The sequence below is a fragment of the Microcaecilia unicolor genome, chromosome 8 (assembly GCF_901765095.1).
Source record: "Microcaecilia unicolor chromosome 8, aMicUni1.1, whole genome shotgun sequence".
Taxonomy (NCBI): Eukaryota; Metazoa; Chordata; class Amphibia; order Gymnophiona; family Siphonopidae; genus Microcaecilia; species Microcaecilia unicolor.
In genome coordinates, this window is record NC_044038.1 from 25946111 (window position 1) to 25971116 (window position 25006).

The 25006-nt window shown below is 41.8% G+C and overlaps 1 protein-coding gene across 1 annotated transcript in view; it reads left to right on the plus strand.

Annotated features, from left to right (window-relative positions):
* BAIAP2L1 (BAR/IMD domain containing adaptor protein 2 like 1) overlaps positions 1 to 25006 on the plus strand; it is a 235666-nt gene that overhangs the window by 194908 nt on the left and 15752 nt on the right. Inside the window, 4 exon segments of the mRNA XM_030212059.1 lie at positions 690 to 857; positions 14833 to 14983; positions 19106 to 19319; positions 23787 to 23858. Coding sequence (XP_030067919.1) covers positions 690 to 857; positions 14833 to 14983; positions 19106 to 19319; positions 23787 to 23858 — 605 coding nt within the window.

Genomic DNA, 25006 nt, shown 5'->3' on the forward strand with positions numbered 1-25006 from the left:
CTAATACTACTCTCTCCTGTTGTAGTTCTCCCCATATGTCTTCGATCGCTTTTGTTTACTGTGACTATTATGTGTTGGTTTAATTTTTGCCTTGTTTTGTTCTCTGATTTTTATATACTTTCATCCCCATTATCATTGATTTGAATTATAAACTGCTTAGATGACGTGTGTACGCATAGTAGTATATCAAATAAGATTGAACTTGAACATACATCATTTACATAAGGATCCCTCACCCAAATGGGCCCAATGATAAGCTGTGGTCCTTAAGTCAGATGTCATTGCTGAGTGATGGACAAGAATCACAACCTTCCAGGGAGCAGAATCCTGGTCTGTAAATAGAATCTAACTCACAAAGCATGGTGTTGTGCAATATTGACCTTGTGCCAACCTCAAAATAACAGTTTTGATCCATATAAAACTTTACTACATTATAATAAGTCAGTGCAGAAACTATATAAAATGATGCATGCTAGATGCTTCTCCTTCCCAGCAGCAATTCTGAAGTTACCGGCATTATTGCTGGGATGAGAGGAAATGAGAATGTGTTTAGAAGAGAAGCAGATAAACAAAGGAGGATTATTTTTAGTTCTTTGTAGAAGTACCCACTTAAAAAAAAAAAAGTCTTTTTTTTTTTTTTGGTCACTGTATACATGAAACACTTTATTTTTGATATCTGTCCTTCCTAGGCTGCAGAATTACTTAATTCCAAATTGTCCAAGTGGCAGGAAACTTGTAGTGATTCAATAAAGGTGCCAGACACTGTAATGAATGTAATCCAAGATATAAAGACTCCAGGTACTACTCCAGTCTCAGGAACTCCACAGCCTTCTCCAATGGTAGAGAGAAACCACCTGGTATGTATCTGTCCAGTGCTGACAATTTCTGCCTCTGGGATAAGCATGTGGGATCCCTTAGGGAAAGGAAGAGTTAGTGATTACAGAGGTTTGGCCAGACTGGCTGGGCCATTTGGCCTTTATCAGCCGTCATGTTTCTAGAACAAATTAGTCATCAGGATTTAAAACGTTGTCATGAGGGTTGTGGTATTTTTTCCTAAACCAGCCTGATATTTAGCTATGTGGGTTTTTTTAAACACTGGTTGCAGCAGTTAAGTCTTTATTTGCACAACTATCTAACTTTCATCATAGTAACATAGTAACATAGTAGATGACGGCAGAAAAAGACCTGCACGGTCCATCCAGTCTGCCCAAGATAAACTTATGTGTATACCTTACCTTGATTTGTACCTGTCTTTCTCAGGGCACAGACTGTATAAGTCTGCCCAGCAGTTTTTCCTGCCTCCCAACCACCTGTCCCGCCTTCCATCACCGGCTCCAGCACAGACCGTATAAAAGTCTGCCCTCCCCTATCCTCGCCTCCCAACCACCAACCCCTCTTCTCCCCACCTGCTCTGCCACCCAATTGTAGCTAAGCTTCTGAGGATCCATTCCTTCTGCATAGGATTCCTTTATGCACATCCCACGCATGTTTGAATTCCGTTACCGTTTTCATCGCCACCACCTCCTGCGGGAGGGCATTCCAAGCATCCACCACCCATCAAATGCTTGGGAGAAGAACCAAGCTTTCACCTGTTTCCTGAAGGAGAAATAATCTAACACAAGACTAACATCAGCTGCATTTAACTGTAGCAGGACTTGCTTACAATTTATATATCTTTTATGACTCCATGTATAATTGTTTTTACGTTAATCACACTGATCTCCCATCTAAACTCCTGTTAATCTATGTTATCGAGCTGTGTTCCACCTCCACTTGTACTAACCATTGAGATGTTTTACTGGGTGTTATGTCAACATCAGAAGTACATACTATATTAGTGTGTACTGTATTTTTTGTGTTTTTTTTGTGTACTCTTGTACTTGTTTTATTGCATATGTCTAGGTTATCCTTGCTGTCACTACCTGGGACTCATTTCTTTAAAAAAAAAAAAAGCATAAATAAATCCTAATAAATAAAACAAATAAATATTGAGTGCCGATATCCAGATTGTGGCACATTTTACCATATCTGGATATTGGCAATATTGAAACTGTGATCCAGATAACTTATTTGGTTTAAGGTTAGGACAGGTTTTTTTTTTTCTGACTAACTTTGTCCACATAGAGGGAAAAGGGATGGGATTAGATTATACCACCTTTCTGCAGTTACAATCAAAGCTACATATTATATGCAGGTGTTATTTTGTACCTGGGGCAACTGAAGGTTAAATGAGTTGCCCAGAGTTACAAGGAGCTGCAGTGGAAATTAAACCCAGATCTCCAGGTTCTTAGGCCACTGCACTAACCATTAGGCTACTCCTAGTTATCCGTAGAGTGGGCATAAGATCACCACTCTCCAAATACATTCCAGTCCATCTTTGTTCCACCCATGCACACCGCTATTCAGATGGTACCTAGGTCAGTGATGGCGAACCTTTCAGAGACAGAGTGCCCAAACAGCAACCCAAAATCTAATTATTTATCGCAAAGTGCCAACAGGGCAATTTAACAGGTGGTGCATTCCCTCGTCCCCCCTCTACCTGCCTCCAAGTTCCAGGGCCCTCCCTCCCTCCCTCCCTTCGAGTTTCAGGCCCCCTCCCTCCCTCCCTTCAAGTTCCAGGCCCCCTCCCTCCAAATTTTAAAAGTCATCTATCTTACCTCGTCGGGGTTAGGGCGGCAGCAGCGGTAAAAAGCATGAAGGCTCAGCTCGGTGCTTAGTTCAGTTTTCCCTTCTCTCTCAGCTCTGGTCCCGCCCTCATTTCCTGTTTCCGCAAGGGAGGGACCAGAGCTGAGAGAGAAGGGAAAACTGAACTAAGCACCGAGCCGAGCCTGCATGCTGCCGCCCTAACCCTGACGAGGTAAAATAGATGACTTTTAATTCGGAGGGAGGGGGCCTGGAACTCGAAGGGAGGAGGGAACGAACTTTCGGTGGGTGAGGCGACAGCGCGCATGCCAACAGAGAGGGCTCTACGTGCCCTCTCTGGCACGCGTGCCATAGGTTCGCCATCACTGACCTAGGTGGTCTATAAGGATTAGTTAGCTGCACTATCCACTGAATATTGATGCCATTTTATCTGGATAACAGCTGCCATTATCTGGAAAAATGGCTTTGAATATTAGGACCATCATTGATTACTTTTCTTTTAACCTAGGGCTCTCAACCTAGTCCTCAGGATGCACCCAACCAGTCGGGTTTTCAGGATAACCACATTGAATATGCATGACCGAGAATTGCATTTACTGCCTCCATCGTATTCAAATTTCATGTGTATTCATTGTGGATAACCTGAAAACCTGACTGGCTAGGTGTGTCCTGAGGACTGGATTGAGAAACACTGCTCCTTTGCTCCCACATCAGCTAACCACATTAAGGGAAATTCATCTGATGATTGCATGTGGCAGTTCTGTTTCACTTTGTTTTTCACCCGCATGAGGTTATGTAAAGAAGCCACATCACAATATATAATTGTATCATTATGATCAGTGACCTTAAATATGGCAGTGGTTCCTAAACCTGGTCCTGGAGGCACCCCAGCCAGTCAGGTTTTCAGTATCTCCACAATGAATATTCATGAGAGAGATTTGCATGCACTGACTCCACAGGATCAGGTTTGGGACCCACTGCAATATGGTTTTGAGTGAGTATTTAATTTGTGTTCATTTATACTCTTTGAAGTTTTGGCTATAAATGGACCAACCTAATGTTTGAATAGTTGCATGAATTTCATTTTATTAATCTTATTTGTATTTATTTTAGTTTAAAAAAAAAAAAAAACTAGGAGTTGCACAGTGGCGCACCTAACTTGGCTGCCACCTGGGGCGGAGCACCCCCTCCTCCCTCCTCCATGCAAGGGGATGCACTGAGCAGTCATGCGACTGTCGGCTCTGCCGGTCCCCTGCCCCAGAACAGGAAGTTGACGTCGGAGGGGGCAGGAGACCAGCAGAGCCGACAACTGCATGACTACTCAGTTCACCCCCTTGCTTCCTGCACCCAGGGTGGACCACACCCACTGCCTCGCCCTTGATACGCCACTGGGAATACATCAAGGCAACCGTAAGCTGTCCTTGAATAAAATAATTTCAGACCCATTTTAGATAGAATGTGGAAGCTGGAAATTGATAGGTCCAGGACATGTCAGAGTCCAGTAATATGTTAGAAAAGGATCAGCTAACATCCCTCTGATGCCGACATTGCCTTTTGCTGAAAAAGCTAAGTAATTTTATATTACACTAAATGTTTAAACATATGAAAACAAAGAAAGTATAAAAAGAAAAAGTAAAAAAATTTTCTAGAATTTTCTTTCATTAAAGATACGAGTAAATCAAAGGGACCAGTGACGATCTGGGTGTTTTCAAGCTTTTAACCTAAACAATTGGTTTGCTTGAACCCCCAAACTGAGGTCTCAGATGAAAACAAATTAAGAAAATATATTATAAGCAACGCAGACATCTTGTTATAACATCTATATTAGTCAACATTGTTTGGTTGCAAAAATAATCTAGGTCTGATTTTTGTCTGACATACTTGACGTTGATTATGTACAATGTATTGGTTATGCACAGTAGGATCAACCATTTTACAGCTGTCAGTGTGTAAGACATCAATGGGCACAATTAGTTTGGGGGGAAAAGGGGAGTGCTGGGGGATTAAGGAACCAACCTCCCCTAATCCTTCCTGTAGAGTGCTGCCAAAAAATAAGCACTTTTTACAACCCCTATACATAATAGGGAACTTCTGTAAATGCTGATGTTGATAACGGTGATCATAGATGTGCATTCCCCTTCTGCAGTGGGGAATTGCGTGTATGTTTTAATCCTGCTCTTTGCCATATGTGCATGTTGCAGATTTAAATTCAAACATGCGTGGGATAAGCATAAAGGGATCCTGTGCAGAAGGAATGGATCCTCAGGAGCTTAGTCGAGATCGGGAGGTGGGGCTGGTGGTTGGGAGGCGGGGATAGTGCTGGGCAGACTTATACGGTCTGTGCCCTGAAGAGCACAGGTACAAATCAAAGTAGGGTATATACAAAAAGTAGCACATATGAGTTCTCTTGTTGGGCAGAGTGGATGGACCGTGCAGGTCTTTTTCTGCCGTCATCTACTATGTTACTATACACGTAAAGCCCAGCTTTCTAAAACTGAAATGTCAACATTTATTCTGTATACACATATAAATTGTGACAAGGGCTTCTAAAATTAGGGCCTTTTGAGTAAGATTTGTTTCTACAGTGAAACATTTTTCATACGCGTGAAATATTTTTAAAATCTTTTTTTATTTATAAACAACTGCAGTACAATAATGTAAAAGAAGTTCAGCTGGGATTTACAAAGTACAATGAAGTACATTGCAATATTTAGTGTGGTTTCTTTTAATGTTTTGTTTTATTACCTTCACAAAAACAATACATATTCATACCACATACTGCATTGTTCATAAAATTTACAATATGTCATTCAGTAGTATATCTTGTTTGTGCTTCCTTCAGGATATGGTGCAACTTCTTAAACATTAAATTTGGGCTGAGTGTAACTCACCTTGAGCTACTACTGAAAAAGGTGTGAGCAAAATCTAAATAAATATATAATAGTATGAATTGGAATTGCACATCACCTTCTGAAATCTGGTGACTTCAGAGCCAGTCAGGTGGTCTTCAGAGTATTGACAAAAAATATGCAGGGAATAAATTTGCATTTACTGGGTTTCCAATGGACTGAATCACCAAACAAGTATGTGGAGTCATCAGTTGGTTCCGGGCAGAATGACTCTCCCAGAGCTCAGAACCTAGTAGAAAGTTCTGAGCATGCATAGTCCTTCTTATGTGCAACAATCTCCTTAGTCCCCTTGGTTTTTTCTCTACCCTACTGAATGGATCTGAAAACCAGACTCTCCTAAAATTTCAGTTTCCAACATTTTTTCATCTTTCTGTTAACTTAAAATTGTGTTTTAAAGATTTATATATAAATGAATATATTAAATAATTTCTCCATCTTTGAACCTATGGAACATGGCACAGACCAAACCTAGTTTTCAGCCTTCACTGGAAGAATGAATTTTTATACCTATGCAAGGGATCAAATCTGCATTCAGAGCATTATAAAGGCCAAAAGTTAACACTGGACAGATGTCCCCACAAGCCCAGAAGGATCACCTCAGAAACCACTATGAGGCAGAAAAAAAGCAACTTGTTGGTCTAGAAACGGAAGCAAAGAATTTTATCATTGCAGAGGTTGACTAGTGGGTCCTCTTGTATTAATGGTGCCTCTGTTTCCCTGCACAGTGATTTTCAGAAGTTCCATTGTAAAGGGGCAGCACCATAAGTCCTCAAACTTGGTAAAGGTCTCAGCTGAGATTACTTGACCTGAGGTACAGATGTCTTCAGTACAGTTGTAATATATGTCTGAGCTTAAGGCAGCTTCTAAGCTGCATTCCAAAGTGATGTAAAAAGTGGTGCACCTTGCCATATAATAGTACCGTAGCCAGACAGCCGATTTAATGCGGGCCCAAGATCAAAGTGGGTGGGACAAAAATTTCATATCTGCTGCTGCCACCCCCTTGCCCAGCCCTGCCCAAAGCAAAACCCTAAGTTAACTTCTGCCTCACCTCCCAGCGCCCTCACTCCTTCCCAAATTAAATGAAATACCTGTTCTGGTGGGGATCCCCAAGCTCCGCCAGCTGAAGATCTCCTTCCTGCCAAACGAGCTTACTTCTTGGGCGGCTGCCAACACAGTCCCCGAGCTGCTTCTGCCAGAAGTTGGCCTCTGCCTATGTTCAATTTCATGCATGCGTGAAAACTGAGCATGCACACGGTGGAGGGGCCTGTGGCTGGCAGCAGCAGCTCACAGATGGTGCTGGCGGCCGCCCATTTGGTGGGAAAGAGGTCTTCGGCTGACGGAACTTGGGGATCCCCGCCAGCCATACTAAGGGAGATGAAGTTTTATGTGGGCCACGGCCCACCCATGGCTACTCCTCTGCCGTATAAAATCACAACCATGGCTTCACCTCTAAGTGCATACAATTTCACACAGCCTTGGCACTATCGGTGCCAAATAAAAATCCTTGAAAAAGTTCATTGCACTGACATGCATCCAGCAGCATCAGTGCAAAAAGTTTAATGACATTTTGGTGCAGCTGTAACTTCAGTGTTGACTAGTGCAGGTCATCTCCAGTCTGATGCAGATAACCCTTTTCGGGTCAATTGACTTTTCCTGCAGTATCCTCTTTCTTCTCAAATTTATGACACGGAGCTGTAGGCTGTCCTCTGCTGTGCAAGACACCTCAAACTTTCAAACAGCAAATACAAAGCCGCTAATATCAAGCCCAGCTTTAGTCAAGGTAGCAAATGAATTTTCTTCATTAGAGTTTACTACCTGTACTGCAGAACCACATTCATTCTTGCCAAAGATGTTCAATGACTTATTCAAGAGCTACTGCAAATATCTACCAGGTTTGAAATATGTAGACCTGGCTGCACTTCATGCTCTTGATGTACAGGAATTACCCTGTACAAAGAAAACTGATTTCCTACCTAAGAACATAAGAATGGCCATACTGGGTCAAACCATCTAGCCCAGTATCCTACTTCCAACCATGGCCAATCCAGGTCTAAAGTACCTGGCAGAAACCAAGTCAGTAGCATCATTCTGGGGGAAGCAGTGGCTTTCCCCATGTCCATCTCAATAACGGACTATTGACTTTTCCTCCAAGAATTTGTCCAAACCTTTTTTAAACCCACATACACACTGTTACCTTGTCCTCTGTGAGTTCCAGAACTTAATTATTCTTTGAGTGAAAAAATACTTTTTAAACAAATAGGAGCAAATATTTCCATGTAGTTTCCTTAGTGTCCCCTGGTCTTTGTACTTTTTGAAAGAATGAAAAATCAACGCACATTTACCCGTTCTGCACCACTCAGGATTTTTTAGACCTCAGTCATATTCTCCCCTCAGCTTTCTCTATTCCAAGCTGAAGAGCCCTCACTTCTTTAGCCTTTCCTCATATGGGAGGAGTTCCATCCTCTTTATCATTTTGGTCGTTCTCCTTTGAACCTTTTCTAACTCCACTATATCTTTTTTGAGATCCAGCGACCAGAATTGAACGCAGTATTCAAGATGAGGTCGCACCATAGAGCAATACAGAGGCATTATAATAACCTTGGTCTTATTTTGCATCCCTTTGCTAATAATTCCTAACCTCCTGTTTGCTTTTTTGGCCACCATCGCACACTGGGCAGAAGATTTCAGCGTCAGTGACACCTAGATCTTTTTCTTGAGTGCTGATTTCTAAGGTGGATATTAGCATCAGGTAACTGATTAGATATTCTTCCCAGTGTTCATCACCTTTGCATTTGCAGGATCTAATTGTCTTTATGTACTTCAGATTCCAGGGTGGACACTCACTAACTCCTTCCTTGAAACCATAATATTCCTAAAATCATTTTGAGGACTATAAACTTTCTACAGGGATTCTGTCCCACTCTATCCCTATTTCTACCAGAAATGCATCTCTGTAGAAAGGCAAATCTTACCTAGAGTTTATTTAGTGAATGTCACATGATGCACTTCCTGTACAGCAAAAAGCAAAACTATATTTGGCCTTATAAAATATACAGAAGCGCCAAAGCCCACAGTGGTGGTTTCTGTATGCGGGCCGTTATATGAGCAACTGCTTTGGATGTGGCCTACTGTAGTAGCTGCTCAACTTGGTTTCTAAAGAATTGAATTTTTAATATAAGATCCAATCAACCCCAGGATTCAATACAGTAGTTTGTTAATATTTGTTATACCACCTTTCAGATCAATGTAAAATAAAGCTAATTTACATGATGAAACATACCTATAAAATGTATCCAAACAGGTTAACATTTAAAAAAAAATATTTGTGGTACAATAGAAAAAAAAGTGTAGGTATAGCTTTCACATACTTGGTAGTTGAATCTGCTATGAGGAAAGCAAAGTAATGCAGATATTTTCCAGTACATCACTGGAAAAAAAATCTCAGGTCATTAGACCATTTGGAAAAAGTGGTGCTGCTGTTTGCAAGAATTGTGACTCATCGGTTTGTACATGGTACAATATGTACATACTTTCCTACAAACGATACAGGAGTTTGAATCTTGTCTACATACTCATAGTCTGACCTAGCTGCCATTCATTCTCAAGCAGATGAATGTGGAATCCACCTTATTCGTTCAGCATAACAACATTTCAGCTTGAATATCGTAGCTTCTGCCTTTGCTGTCAGATGGCTACAAATGTCTGGTCTCCAAAAAGGTATGTATACCAAGTTGGCAGATGCACCTTGTATTAGAGACATGCTCTTTGTGGCAAGGTTAAAGAGACAATGGATACTGTAGCAGGGGCGTATCTGCGTGGGGCCACAGGGGCATGGGCCCCCACAGATTTTGGCTTGGACCACCCTACCGCCGCCAACCCGTCACTGATCTTTGCTGGCGGGGGACCCCAACCCCCCGCCAGCCAAGCTCCTCTCTTCCGTTGCAGGCTGCCTGCAAGTTGCAAAGCTTCCTGTTCTTCTGAGTCTGACGTCCTGCGCGTTGTACGTGCAGGATGTCAGACTCAGAAGAACAGGAAGCTTTGCAACTTGCAGCCTGCAATGGAAGAGAGGACCTCGGCTGACGGGGGGGTTGGGGTCCCCCGCCAGCAAAGGCCTTGAAACGTGGAATTGCCAGTAGTTTGATTTATTTAGTTCAGTGCATTTTGTGAATAGGACATTCAGTCTCACTCTGACAATGATGAGAGAGGTAATCCACCCCCTTCCCCCTTCTCTGTAGCTCGCGGGAATTGCTTTCACTTTTACCATGCGGCTGAACTCTGGGAGCGGGAACGTTCTATTTACTAGTGTAACCAACAGAAATATTCTTTATGCAAAATACGGTCTGCCGCTTGAGCTTATCCTTGGAGGTACTTGGACTGGGGCTAAGCCACTTCATTACAGACCCTGCTGCATCCGACACGGGGCTCATCACGTTACTAGGGTTTTGGAGCTCGGCGATATTCATTTGCATTTATTTTAGAAAGAGCGCCGTTAAAAGATAAAAATAACAAGAAAGTAAAACGTCTGAATGTAGTATTTGCTTCTAACTCTGGTTCAAGGGATGAGTCACCGCACGGCAGCTTTCGCTGCTTCCACGTGTTAGCGATTCTGATTCTCAGCGCAGGTGAGATCTCTGCTTTTTGTCGGCCGTTATAGTACTGCATGATAGCGATTATACTACTGGACAGGGATCCTAGAAGGTGCCTTTAGGATCCTTCGTACTGTGTAGTTTAGCTGGCAGTGGCGGGGGGGTGGGGTCGGTGGTGCCGGGGGGGGGGGCTAAAATGTGCCCCCTCCCTCTGGCTCTGGCCCCCTCTACCGCCCGAGTCCAGATACGCCCCTGTTAACTGTAGAGGATGATTATAGAACCTTGCATCTTCTCTCTGCTATAGCACCAAAGCCTGTTTAATCATCTAGATGAATTAGTACTACCCAGTACAGGAGAGGTTTCTCTTTTAAGAAGAGACTTATTTTTTTTTTTACCCGTTTTCCAGTGGCCTCGACAGAGAAAAGGCAACCAAGACTAGCTGCTACTATAATGGCCTTTCTCAGTTTGACTGCAGTCACCAGACACTTCTGTTTCTTTATCCAAATACTGTATATACTCCATCTCCTCCTGATTCATTAGATCTTAATGTTTCAGATATTGTGACGCTATTAACTTTGATAGGGGCATTTGCTTTAAAATCGGACAGACATTTCTTCTTTAAATTCAGAGATGAGTAGTTTCTTAATATGAAGCTCAGGCTTTTCCCAGATGTGACCAAATAAACTCGGAAGAGGCAAAGAGAGTTTTTATAACTTAGACCTAGGGTAATCCAGTTGGGATGCCCTTTTCTTGAAATTCCTATGCACATGCATAATTAAGTATAGATCTGTAAGTATATTCTTTCAACTGGCACAAATGAATTTTTTTTTTTTTTTTTTTTTTTGGCAGCACAGAGACCTGCAGGCATATCATTAGTAGCGCCTGTTCATGGAGTTGGTTAGGTAATCCACAATTTGTATTAAGGGAATCTACTTCTGTCTTTCCTTTCTTTTCCTTGTAATTTTATAGATACTTCATAGTAAGCATATTTGAATCCTCTCCCCCTTATTGTGGTCTTGTGGACATGTTTTAAGATTTTTATTTTCTTGTTAGATTAGCAGTGCTAATTTCCTCCTTAATTGTACTTAGTCATGGTTCTGTTCTGTATGAGCATAATATTGCTTGATTTATATATGTTATAAAAGCACCAAACCCCTAAGAGAAAAAAAACTACACTGGCTCCCACTAAAAGAACGAATTGCATTCAAAGTTTGCACCCTGGTCCACAAAATCGTTCACAGGGAAGCCCCAACATACATGTGACCTTATAGACTTGCCTACTAGGAACGCAAAAAGATCAGCAAGCAACTTCCTCAATCTCCACTACCCTAACTGCAAAGGGCTAAAATATAAATCCACATACGCGACCAGTTTCTCATACATTTGTACCCAGCTATGGAACGCACTGCCGAAGGCCATAAAAACAAAGCAAGACCTAACTATCTTCCGAAGGCTATTGAAAACAGATCTGTTCAAGAAGGCATACCATAAACAGCCATCTTAAATACTAAATAATAAGACTTTACACAACCTAGACACAACCGAAATCATATCACTTGACTGTTTAACCTCTTTACTACTAGTGAACAAGCACTATCACCTCAATCCTTATGTCAAACATGGTCTGTGCAGACATCTGTCCCAGTACATCTTGGTATACTCTCAGCCTATTGTGTTTTCAAAAACAGAGTTCTGATACCTCCATTTTCCATCGTTTTTAGATTCTTGAAAGGGCTTCATGTCAAACCAGCAATATAGAAGCTTCCTCTTCCATGGGACTTCACTGTCATTTGAGCCAATGGAATTCTCAAATGTCAGATATCTAATCTGAAAAGCATTCTTTATGATAGTGATTACTTTGGCTAGAAGAAACAGTAATCTTCAAGCATTAGTCGTGTATGAGCCTTATACTCAAATTTTATTATCCTAAAGTAGTTCTATATAAATTCCTAAATTCCTGCCAAAGGTGGTCAGACCTTTTCACATTTTCCTTTAAAACCAGACAGGCATCTAGGTGAGAAGTCCCTCCACACTCTGAACTGCAAACAGGCTCTCATTCAGTGTCTTAAAAACAGAATCGGTCAAGTCTACACAGCTGTTTGCTTCCTTCAACTCTCACAGACTTGGTATTCCAGCAGCAAAGTGTATTCTAGCCAATTGGCTAGCATCCTATATTTGTTTTGAACAGACTGGTATTGCTGTAACCAGTACAGTACAGCCTCATCAGATATTAGCTTCTAGGAGTGGCCTAGTGGTTAGGGTGGTGGACTTTGGTCCTGGGGAACTGAGGAACTGAGTTTGATTCCCACTTCAAGCACAGGCAGCTCCTTGTGACTCTGGGCAAGTCACTTAACCCTCCATTGCCCCATGTAAGCCGCATTGAGCCTGCCATGAGTGGGAAAGCACGGGGTACAAATGTAACAAAAATAAAATAGATACTATTGGAGATTCTACATGGAATGTTGCTATTCCACTAGCAACATTCCATGTGGAAGGCTGCGCAGGCTTCTGTTTCTGTGAGTCTGACGTCCTGCACGTACGTGCAGGACGTCAGACTCACAGAAGCAGAAGCCTGCGCAGCCACATTGGTGATCTGCAAGGGCCGACTTCTACATGGAATGTTGAAATAGCAACATTCCATGTAGAATCTCAAATAGTAGCAACAGTGGAGGAGTGGCCTAGTGGTTAGGGTGGCGGACTTTGGTCCTGGGGAACTGAGGAACTGAGTTTGATTCCCACTTCAGGCACAGGCCGCTCCTTGTGACTCTGGGCAAGTCACTTAACCCTCCATTGCCCTATGTAAGCCGCATTGAGCCTGCCATGAGTGGGAAAGCGCAGGGTACAAATGTAACAAAATGAATAAATAGCTGTCTTAAAGTACTTTGCTGCAGAGCAGCTACTTGGCCCTCTCGCCACAATTTCACTTCACACTACTGCCTGAACCAGTTGTCAACCAGAGACAGAATCTTCTGTCAAACAGTTCAACTCTTGTATAATTATCTAAAATCTGTTCAACTCTTGTATAATTATCTAACTGGTCCACTCCTCGACAACGGACCAGTTTATAAGCTGGAGTAGCCCTGAGTTGGTTGTCACTCATGTGCCTGAGAATTGTAAAACCTCATGAGCAATAGAACTAATTGAGGAGACCTGAGGCAACAGTTGTACATGGAAAGGACTGCATGTGCTCAGAACTTTTCACTAGTTCCGAGATGTGGGAGAGCCCCACATCTGATGCTACTTACTTATATGCCTGATTAGTTTTGCTGTCTGTGGAGATCAGCTGTTACTTGGAAGAAAACTTTTCTATATCTTGTATAGTCGCTGTTAATATTCTGAATACCTGACTGCTTGTAGGGTCCCCAAGCTTTGGGATATTCATCCCTAGTTGTAAGAGGCATGTCTCATGTGAACAGCCACCCAGAAAACTTAGTCATCATTTCCTAGACTAGAGTATATAAAAAGGCCTTTCCTTGTGCCAGAGCCGGTGGTGGGAGGCGGGACTGGTGGTTGGGAGGCGGGGATAGTGCTGGGCAGACTTGTACGGTCTGTGCCCTGAAAATGACAGTTACAATTCAAGGTAAGATATACACAAAAAGTAGCACATATGGGTTTGTCTTGTTGGGCAGACTGGATGGACCGTGCAGGTCTTTTTCTGCCGTCATCTACTATGTTACTATGTATTCTTTCACTCAACAAGAAATTTAAAACTGCTTGTGCTGTGCTATATTTATTCAGGGCCAGGAATACTGCAAATACGTACAGTAATTTGTAAACCTACTGGCTACAACTGCAAATACTCCTCTCAAAATGCCAGGGAAAATGTTGCTTGAGGGATTTATTTCTGCCCTAAAAACTATTTCTATAACAGATAAAAGTGCCCTTTTCACCATATATACAGTCTTAACAAACCCACCCACTTTGAACTCAGACCCACCCAACATTAACATAGCTGTCATGTGGTTGGCAGGGAATCTACAAGCTCTGCCAGCTGAGGACTCCTGGCATCTCTCCCTCCCTTCCTCCCCTCCCCCCCCCCCCCCCCCAAGGTGATCAGGGGGTCTCTTAATTCCACTCCCCAACTCCTCAGTATCTTTTAAATCCTTCTGTTCTTTGCCAGCAATGAGCAGTGACATGTACCTGTTGCTCATGCTGGCTCCAAACCTTCCCTCTGACACAACTTCCTGTTTTGTAGGATCAGTAATTTTGCGTCAGAAGGAAGCCTCGGGGCTGGCACAAGCCTCAGTTATGAGTTGCTGCTCGCGGCCAGCATTGAACTGAAGGACTTAAAAAAAAGGTAACTCAAAGTTGGGGGAAGAGGAGTTGAACTCCCAATCACCTTGGGGGGAGGAGGAGGAAGAGATGCTGCACAGGTGCAGTGTTCTCGTGCCCACCCATTTTGGGCTCAGGCACAGCCAAAATTGGGTGTATGACTACACCGCTCGATTTTTAGTGGATAGAAAGAAAATGGACCCAGGTGGAAGGAACACATGTAGTTGCATATGGCTTTAAATATATACATTTGGTAACTGTTTTTCAGAATTTTTGTTTTTACACAACACATACTGTCCATTATCTCTATCAAGGACTAATAGTTTCTCGATGTTCATAGCTGTCAAATATACATATGTTTTCTTATTCACAGAATTTCCTAACCATACACATTCTGCTTTTTAATAATCCTGCATTTCTAGAGCATTCCTAATTATGATACACTACCAAGAAGTTCACCAAAACTGCCCCCGGCTCCTGCAAGCAAAGCACACACCAGTCCTTTAGTTGATATGTTTAACAATCCATCAGCAGTTCAGAAGTCATCTTATGAAAAACCGAGCAACCCTACAGGTGAATATTTGTTTTCAATACTCCTGAAATGGGGGCGAGATTAGAGGGAACGTTTTGCTAGATTTTATTTTAATATATTTCGCTGTAACAAAATGATTTTCTCCAAGGACAAGCAGGCCTTCTATGTTCTCAAAAGTGGGTGATGCCGATCTGCGTTGCCCGGTCCGGTATTTACCAAAGCTAAATGAAAGTGGGTGGAAAATTTAAATAGGGAACATGGGAAGATGTGATTTTTTTTATTGTGTGTGCTTAAGGAAGGGGGTAAATGGTAATAGATTTGATATACTGCTTTTCTGTGGTACAACCAAAGTGGTTTACGTATATTATATTCAGGCACGTTCACTGTCCCTATTGGGCTCACAATCTAAGTTTTGCACCTGGGACAGTGGAGGGTTAGGGGGCTCTCTTACAAAGGTGCGTAGGTGCCAACACGCATCAAATTGGCACTGCTGCCCTGCTACCTCATGCCCTAGGTGGTAATTCCATTTTTGGCACATGCCCAAAACACACAGTAGAAAATATTTTCTGTTTTCTACCATGGGACTCTTACCTGGCGGTAATCGGTAGTTGGCGCATACTGCACACTTACCGCCCGGTTAGCGCGCAAGACCTTACTGCTAAGTCAGTGGATGACGTTAAAGTCTCAGGCCAAAAATGGACGCACGCTGGTTTTTATTTTGCCGCGCGTCCATTTTCCGGCACATTTTTAAAAAATCCCCTTTTTTCCAGGTGCGCTCAGGAAGTGGACCAGCGAGCATCCAAAACACACACCTACACTAGTGCATTGGGTGCGCCTTAGTAAAAGGGCCCCTATGTGACTTGCTGAGGGTCACAGAAATTGCAGTGGGAACTGAACAGAGTTCCACAGGTTCTTAACCCACTACACTAACCATTAGGCTCCTCCTCCACATCCTCATAGTAGCAATATCAAATTAAAATCAATGTAATTTGATTTATACTTCAAAAAGATTCAATAGTAATATCCTGTAGCAGTTGATCAGTTTCCCATATTACGTCTGAGGAATTTTTGCCCATTTATTATGATTTTCTCACACCTTTTCCAGTGGTAGTTCAAAGTGAGTTACATTCAGGTACACAGTTATTTCCCTGTCCCTGGAGGGCTCACAATCTAATTTTGTATCCGAGGCAGTGAAGGGTTAAGTGACTGACTTACCCAAGATCACAACGAGCAACAGTGGGATGTCAAGCCCATGCTCTAACCATTAGGCTACTCCTCCATTCTTCCATATTGAATTGTTGCAGCTCTGACTCTGATATTTTGAGAACTACCTTGCATGAGGAGCTTGATTCAGGTTTTAAACATTTCAATAGGACTTAGGTGGTGGTTAGGTCAAGATTTTGACGGCCACTCCAAAATATGAAATCTCTTCATTCTTAGATTTATTTGATGTTGAGTGATGCTTTGCTTCATGACTTAGTAGACTCAGCTTCAGCTCATAGGTGGATAGTCTCACATTCTCTTGTAGAATTTTCTGACTGAACCATAAATTGTGTTTTCTAATCAATGGCCGTCTAGGTTCTGATGCAGAAAAGCAATCTGACATCATACTACAACTACCATGCCTGAGTTCCAGGTTAAGGCCCTACTTTTGGGAAGGTATTATGACCAAAAAGTTCAATTTTGGATGCCTTGAGGTGGGCATTAATGACATTCAGTTTTTTCATGATGGTTGACACATGAACTCTTAAGTCTGCCCCACTGAGGAGAGGCCTGCAAATATATTCATTAGTCTTGGGGACTTGTGACTTGGTGGAGAAGTTTCCAGTTTGCTTTTTGGGTATCTTGGTAGTGTGACTACTGTTGGGTAGAATATCAGTAGTCTTCAACATTTTCCGTTTGTAGGCTATTTGACAGTGGACAAATGGAGCCCCAAATGTTTTGAAAGGGTTTTATAACCCAGTCCTGACAGATGAGCATCAAAATACTCTTTGTCATAGGTCTTGACATGGAGTGATCTGGCAAGACCTGAAGAAACTATTCATGCAAGGAAGACTTCAAGATGGTAATTTTTATAACAGAGTCCCTAGGCTTAGCAGGACAGATGATGCCTGTTATGGTCCTGTTTTATGCCTATGTGCCTTTAAAATGCTCATGGAAATACAGTAGTAATACCTGCTACATTGAAAGTGCAGACATTTACATCTTTTGTTGAGCAGGTGCAATGTTAGCAAGTAAAATATATAAGTACGCAGGTGGGTTAGCATATTTTAATTAATGTGCCAATTTTGTAATTCCACCCAGACTGCACTCCAGCAACACCTACAGTAAGTTACATGCATTCATATAGCTGTACTTTGTGAATAAAGTTAACTTTCTTTCTCCAGAAGAAGGCATGTGTTGTGCAAAATACTAGCATTGAGATTTTATACTGCATTAAGATAAATACATTACAGTTACTGTTTATATGAAGATTATCATGGAAAGGACTCTCTGCACTTAGTTTGAAGTTCTTGCAAAATAAGTTTTTCATGAGTAGGGGAAATGGTCACCTAATTTGTACCTGGTGAAACCTCTGTGTTAATACGATACCCCTCTCTTTCACAAATTAATTCATTTTTCAGAAGTATGCTTTTTCATTATTATAAATATTAGCTGGGAGGGGGGTTTTGAAACATTTTTTGCTAATGTTTGTAAAAACAATTTTATGCACATTTATTCCCACATATGTGGTAAAGTGATTTTATAAAATGATCTCCCAAATATCAGAACTGAAACGGGGGGGAGGGGGAGGAAGCATGGTGCTCTAGCTGTGGCCTATTTGTGAACCCAGCAGCATTCTTCTTATTTTCTGCTAAGATATAGACCCAGATCCCTGACGCAGGCGCTTCGCGCCAAAACACGGCCCATGACGGGTCAATGATATATGATGAACAATTTAGCGTTAGATAGTGTTGTAATTGAAATCCAGTGGCCAGTATGTTATTACACAAAATGATAACACTAACATTAAACAGTGGCAGATATTAGGGCAATGAGCTGAGAACCAGTGTAGCAAGGGTCAAATCCTACTTGCAAGTCTTTTGGCCTTCAGCAAGTCACTTAACCCTTCGTTGCCTCAGGTACAAACTTAGATTGTAAGCCCTCTGGGGACAGGAAAATACCTACTATACCTGAATGTAACTTGCCTTCAGCTACTACTGAAAAGGTGTGATATAAATAAATAAAAAAATTAAAGACTTTGCCCCATTTGTGAAGGCTCCTGGTACTTCTTTTGCTATTTGGACTTTTTGTGCTTTGAACCCTCTGTTTTATATGGAAAAATGTACCAGCATTCCTCAACAGCGATAGGAGAGACTGATCAACAGCTACAGGAAATGTTTAATTGACGTTATTGCTGCCCAGTGAGGTATTACTGGCTAGTGAATAAATAGTTTCACATACCTTTTCACACAGATACTTATTGTTGAATCTTTTTGTTAAATAATCAAAATGTATCCTCTTGTCTGAGTTTTTCAGTATGACTGACTGTTTTTCTCTCCTCAAGATTTAGATAAGGATCAAATAGTAATTAGAGCAAAAACTTTGCTAAATACAGATAAATACTTATCATTCTAGGAGGTCCAAAATCTTTCCCCACACTGTATGTATAATTAGTTTTTGTTGGCAAACTGCAGTTTTTCCTATACATTTTTTTCTTAGCCACTTTTGTGTTCTCAAAGACATGGATATTATCAATGTGGTCTACCATTAAAATGTATTATTTTACTGCTAACCCCAGTTATAAATTGGGAACTGTGCTAAAAGAGCATGAGTTAGTCGTTAAATAATGCATCTTTAACAGTAGGCCATGTTTTGTAACTGCACCCCTTAGACTTAAGATCTTGAAAACAGAAAACAAAGACCTAATATTGATAAAGATCAATAAGCTAAACAGTTCCTAATAGGTATCACGTAAGAAAGATCTTTTCTAATATTTGAAAATTATGTCTGTTAGTTTATACAATATCTTGTTCATTTTGCTTTCCAATCTAACTATCCTACGGTTCCTAGCCACACTATCTTAATAACAGATATAGGAGGATACTGTTACTCTGCTGAATTGCCATGTTTCAATTAATCTTACTTTTTGGTCATTATGGCTGTCCCTTGACTTTTAACAGATGTTCCAGATGAAACCAGCTTATTACGATCTATGTCTATGGCAACAGGTCTGAACCTGGTGAAAAGGACAAAAGTAAAAGTAAAAACTATCTTTCCACATACAGCTGGAAACAACAAGACGTTACTTAGTTTTACAGAAGGTGATATCATCACACTTCTCATACCTGAAGAAAAAGACGGTTGGCTTTATGGAGAACATGACAAGACAAAAATGTAAGTTCTTGAGAAAACTATCCAGTTTATTTTCGAAAGAGAAAGACGCCCATATTTCGACCCAAATCGGGAGATGGGCGTCTTTCTCCCGTGGGCGACCAAATCAGTATAATCGAAAGCCGATTTTGGGCGTCTTCAACTGCTCTCCGTCGCAGGAATGACCAAAGTTGATGGGGCGTGTCGGAGGCGTGGTAAAGGCAGGACTGGGGCGTGGTTATCGGCCGAGGAGAGATGGCCGCCTTTCAGCCGATAATCGAAAAAAGAAAGGCGGTTTTACCACGATTTTGGGTCACACTTTTGGACCCTTTTTTTCACAAACAAGTTCCAAAAAAGTGCCCCAACTGCTCAGACGACCACCAGAGGGAATCGGTGATGACCTCCCCGGACTCCCCCAGTGGTCACTAACCCCCTCCCACCAAAAAAAAAAAAAGAACTTGAAAAACCTTTTTTTCCAGCCTGTATGGCAGCCTCAAATGTCATACCCAGCTCCATGACAGCAGTATGCAGGTCCCTGGAGGAGTTGTTAGTGGGTGCAGTGGACTTCACCCAGGTGGGCCCAGGCCCATCCCCCCCCCCCCCTTTGACTTGTGGTGGTAAATGGGAGCCCTCCAGACCGCCCCCAAAACTCACTGTACCCACATGTAGGTGCCCCCCTTCACCCCTTAGGGCTATGGTAATGGTGTAGAGTTGTGGGCAGTGGGGGGGGGGGGGGGATTTGAGGGGCTCAGCACCCAAAGGAAGGGAGCTATGGACTTGGGAGGCATTTTACTTTTGTTTTTTGCATTTTACAAGTGCCCCCTAGGGTGCCCGGTTGCTGTCCTTGCATGTGAGAGGGACCAGTGCACTACGAATCCTGGCCCCTCCGAGGACCCAATGCCTTGGATTTGGTCGTTTTTGAGCTGGGCGCCTTCGGTTTCCATTATCACTGAAAAATGATACCACCCAGCACAAATCCGATGCATTTGGCCGGCACAAACCATATTATCGAAAAAAAAAAAGATGGCCATCCATTTTTGTTTTTCGAAAATAGTCTGTCCCGCCTCTTCACGTACCGTTTTCGGACATAGAAGCCCATGGAGAAGGGCGTTCGATTATGCCCCTCTATATGATCTAGCAAGAAGGAATACAGCTATCAACACCATCAGCTTGCAGGAGATCAGGGCAATGTCTATCAGTGAGAACTGTAACAGGAATAATTTGAATATATTTCTCAGTATCTTATGTTTGGCATTCAAGGCTATTGTTGGGTTGGGCCTAACCTGTCAAAAGGAAGGCCTGCATCACTGCATGTCTTCTCAAGTTTTGAAGTCTCGAGATATTTTATTAGGGGTACCACCTATTATGAAAACTCAATTAGCATTAACCTGAAATAATTTTTTTCATGTTATATATCCCTCTTTTGGAATTAGCTGCCAAGAGTTCTTACTGATCAGGTGTAATCTTCTTTTTCACAAGATGTTAAAACCATATGTAGGGGCACTGTTCGGGAGACTTCTCATATAATCTGTGTTTTGTGAGGATGAGGTGTTTAAATGGATTAATTTGTCTTTCAGTATTTGTTTGTATTGGGTATATTTTAGTATTGGTTTAATATGGGTGGACATGCCAGAGTTTAATGAAGCTTTTATAAGCATAAGGGAAACACAACAGAAGAATGGTCCTCCGTAGTTCTCAGGTCATAGCAGAAAAATAGAGGAGGAGACGCAGAGCACAACACAACAAATGTGCTATAGTGTCTCAAATCTCTTTATTACAAGTGGAACTAGACTTGACACGGGCCGTGTTTCGGCCTATCGGCCTGCTTCATAAGTCTGAACCGATGTATCAAACATTTTCTATGAAATCTAATTGACCTCCTCCAGGTCATGATGTCAAAATAATAAGACAGTGTACAATTTCCAACCGGCTCTTCTTGGAATATAAAAGATGAATTTTTTTAAATTTTTTGTTACATTTGTACCCCACGCTTTTTCACTCATGGCAGGCTCAATGCGGCTTACATGGGGCAATGGAGGGTTAAGTGACTTGCCCAGAGTCACAAGGAGCTGCCTGTGCCTGAAGTGGGAATCAAACTCAGTTCCTCAGGACCAAAGTCCACCACCCTAACCACTAGGCCACTCCTCCACTGTTGCTACTATTTGAGATTCTACATGGAATGTTGCTATTCCACAAATGTGGCCGCACAGGCTTCTGCTTCTGTGAGTCTGACGTCTTCACGTACGTGCAGGACGTCAGACTCACAGAAACAGAAGCCTGCGCAGGCTTCTACAGGGAATGTTGCTAGTGGAATAGCAACATTCCATGTAGAACCTCCAATAGTATCTATTTTATTTTTGTTACATTTGTACCCTGCGCTTTCCCACTCATGGCAGGCTCAATGCGGCTTACATGGGGCAATGGAGGGTTAAGTGACTTGCCCAGAGTCACAAGGAGCTGCCTGTGCCTGAAGTGGGAATCAAACTCAGTTCCTCAGTTCCCCAGGACCAAAGTCCACCACCCTAACCACTAGGCCACTCCTCCACTGAATCGAGCACCAAGTCTTCAAACTTGCCTTTGTGGTGCAGGCAAATGTGAAGACTTGGCACTCGATTCAGGCTTGAACCACAAGGAAGCTACCGTAGAAAAATGGATGTAAGGAGTAAGTACAGTTTAGTAAACTGAGCCACAGAAAGAGCTGGTTTTCAAAAGAGCGCTGAGCACCCAACTGAGTCAGCCAAATTACACTGATTTCTGCTGAAGCTAACCTACTAGACTTTTTGCAAGATTAGAATAATTTTCAGCTAAATTAACCCTTCTCCAACAATGCTTCTAGAACTACACATTTTTAAGGGGGAGGTGGCTGGCTAAGTTTCATCACTTGGCAGATATAACCCCCCCCCCCCCCCCCATTTATTAAGCTGCGTGGCAACGCCTACACAGCCCATTCAAAGTGGATGAGCTGTGTCTGCATTAGAATACGGCAGCCTCTAGCGCAGCTTAGTAAACGGGGGGGGGGGGGGGGGGATAGATTGCTTAAAGTCAGTCTAGGATGATTTTATTATAAATCACCCAAGTGAGGAGGACAAGTAGGCACTTTGACCCTAGTTTATAAAGAGACATGGGCAGCTATGTGCCTGTCTTTATAAAATAGCAGCACAAAACCTGCAGAAATCATTAGTAAAAAGAACCTGCATTCATACACCTGTGTCTTTTATAATCAATACATAAATGGTGACTTCATCCACACGCTGAAAATTTACACTGAAAACACCCACACCTAAGTCATATAACGTATGCACATTCTTGTGCTTTCACATAAGGATAAGTTATTTTACCTATGTATACTGACTGACACATGCATGAAAATGCTTTTATTAAAAAAAAAAATAACAGCAAAATGAACTAAAATGTTTTTACCATGCAGGATCTAGTCAGCTAGATCCTGGTGAAATCGGCCCCAGAGTGACCTACTTGGGTGTCTGGCAGAGAGTCGGTGGTCCAGGGATGACTTAAGTCTTCCTCATATTTCTAGCTCAGTATAGTAAACTAGATGAAAGCCAACCTCTTCCCCCCCCCCCCCCCCCCCCCCCCCCCCCCATGCCCTTTTATAGTCTGTGTCCTCTTCTGCTTCTGCCCTTCCTCAAACCAACTCTCTTGGGCAGGACAAGAAATCCTCACTTGCCCCAGTGCTGGAGGGATGCTACCACTTGAGTGCAGCCTCAGCACCACTGATTGGTCAGTAGGGTAAACCAGTGTAACAGTAGACATTTTCCTTCCCTCCGTAAGCCTGAGTGTTCCACCTCTGTGATATGGTCAGACTCAACCAACCCCTCTCAGAAGGGGAGTCTGAATTCAGATTTCCCACATTGCAAGACAGAGAACTGCTGGAGTCACAAAGCTAACATCTCTATACTTTATTACATTATTAAGTTCTTTCTTTGTTCAGTTAAATGTAGGCCTGGCCTACATTGGCAGGGCAGCAACCAACAGGTCAGGGTAAAGAAACCCCCACGTGTGTAACAGCAGTCAAAACCAAAAAGTAAGGGTGGACCAAGAAGTCTCGCCAGCCAAAGGTTGATTGAAGTAACTTTACTGACACCAAATATTTGGTGCCAGTAAAGTTACTTTAATCAAACTTTGGCTGATGAGACTTCTTGATCCACCCCTACTTTTTGGTTTTGACTACATTGACAGGGACATATCACTTCAGGATGTAGGTGGCCAAGGCAAAATAAATTAAGTGTTACCTCACATAAGGTATGCATAACAACTTTATTATCTTTCTGTTATGGGTTATTGTATCTCTGCATTTATATTGGCTAGGATACCTATTGCATGTATTCTTATGGTTCCTCTACATTTTCAAAGGAATGATTGTTCTCATAGAGAAGTTTTTCATTTTTAGAAGATCCATACATCTACAGTCAAAAGTACATTTTTCAAATTTCAGTCAGATCTATGTGGTTTGTTTTTTTTTCACTTTTATAGGAGAGGTTGGTTTCCATCATCATACTCAAGAATACTGGAAGAACCTGTTCAAGAAGCAGTATGTGTGCCAAGGTAGTACACACTAAGACTATATTTCATAAGATAGAGTTTATGCTGTAGAAAATGCTTCCTGCTTTAAGCTTGTTTATTTCATTGAGTATACAACGCCTTATTTGATTGCAGGATCATATATTACATATTCAAGAACTCCTGTTGAGACATGACTGACTATTTGGAATTTTTAATTTTGCAGCTTGAGTGGTGCTTACTAAAGAATTATTAGTTTGCAAGACTCGGAGCCTAATAGTTCAAGCTTCTGGCAGTGCTATGTACCTTCTGTTGCTAATAGCTGCAGCAACACTGTAATTTCCCCCGTTTTCAGATGACTTGGGAAAACCTGAAATTGCTGTGCCCCCGCAACAGCTGTCAATAGAGGGAAGCAGGTGCTGCCACCAGCTTTTGAAGCCTTTCAAATTTTTAAATAGAGAGGTGTGGTAGCCGTGTTAGTCCACTCTTAAAGGTTATCAATAGAAATCATGGAAAAGAAAATAAGATGATACCTTTTTATTGGCCATAACTTAATACATTTCTTGATTAAAAGTTTGTTCATTTGCTTTTTCATGCGGCTGTATGCCGTATCTTCCATCTTAAGTAGAGAAGTGTGGTAGCCGTGTTAGTCCACTCTTAAAGGTTATCAATAGAAATCAAACAAAATAAAACATGGAAAAGAAAATAAGATGATACCTTTTTTTATTGGACATAACTTAATACATTTCTTGATTAGCTTTCGAAGGTTGCCCTTCTTCATCAGATCGGAAATAAGCAAATGTAAAAATTTTAAAGAAATTCCTGATACAAGCCTGAGATGTAAGGAAAGGTTTTCTCGCCTAACAGATGTCTTTTTATCAAACCAGACAATTTTTGTTTTGAGAGTTGTTTTTTGTTTTTGAAACGTTATCAAACAAACAGTATGACTCCCGGTACACCTGAGTTTCTTATGACTCTAGGTACCATTTACACTGAAATTGCAAAATTTATACATTTTTCAGATTTCCCATAAAACATTTATATATCATCAGAATAATAAACCCCAAATTCCCTCCTACCAACCTTCTTATAACCACCTCTAATTTCAAAATGTTCCTCCATTAAAAATACAACATAATATCCAGTGTGCATGTTTTCTGTGCTGCTGGATATTACTTAAAATCGCCAATAAA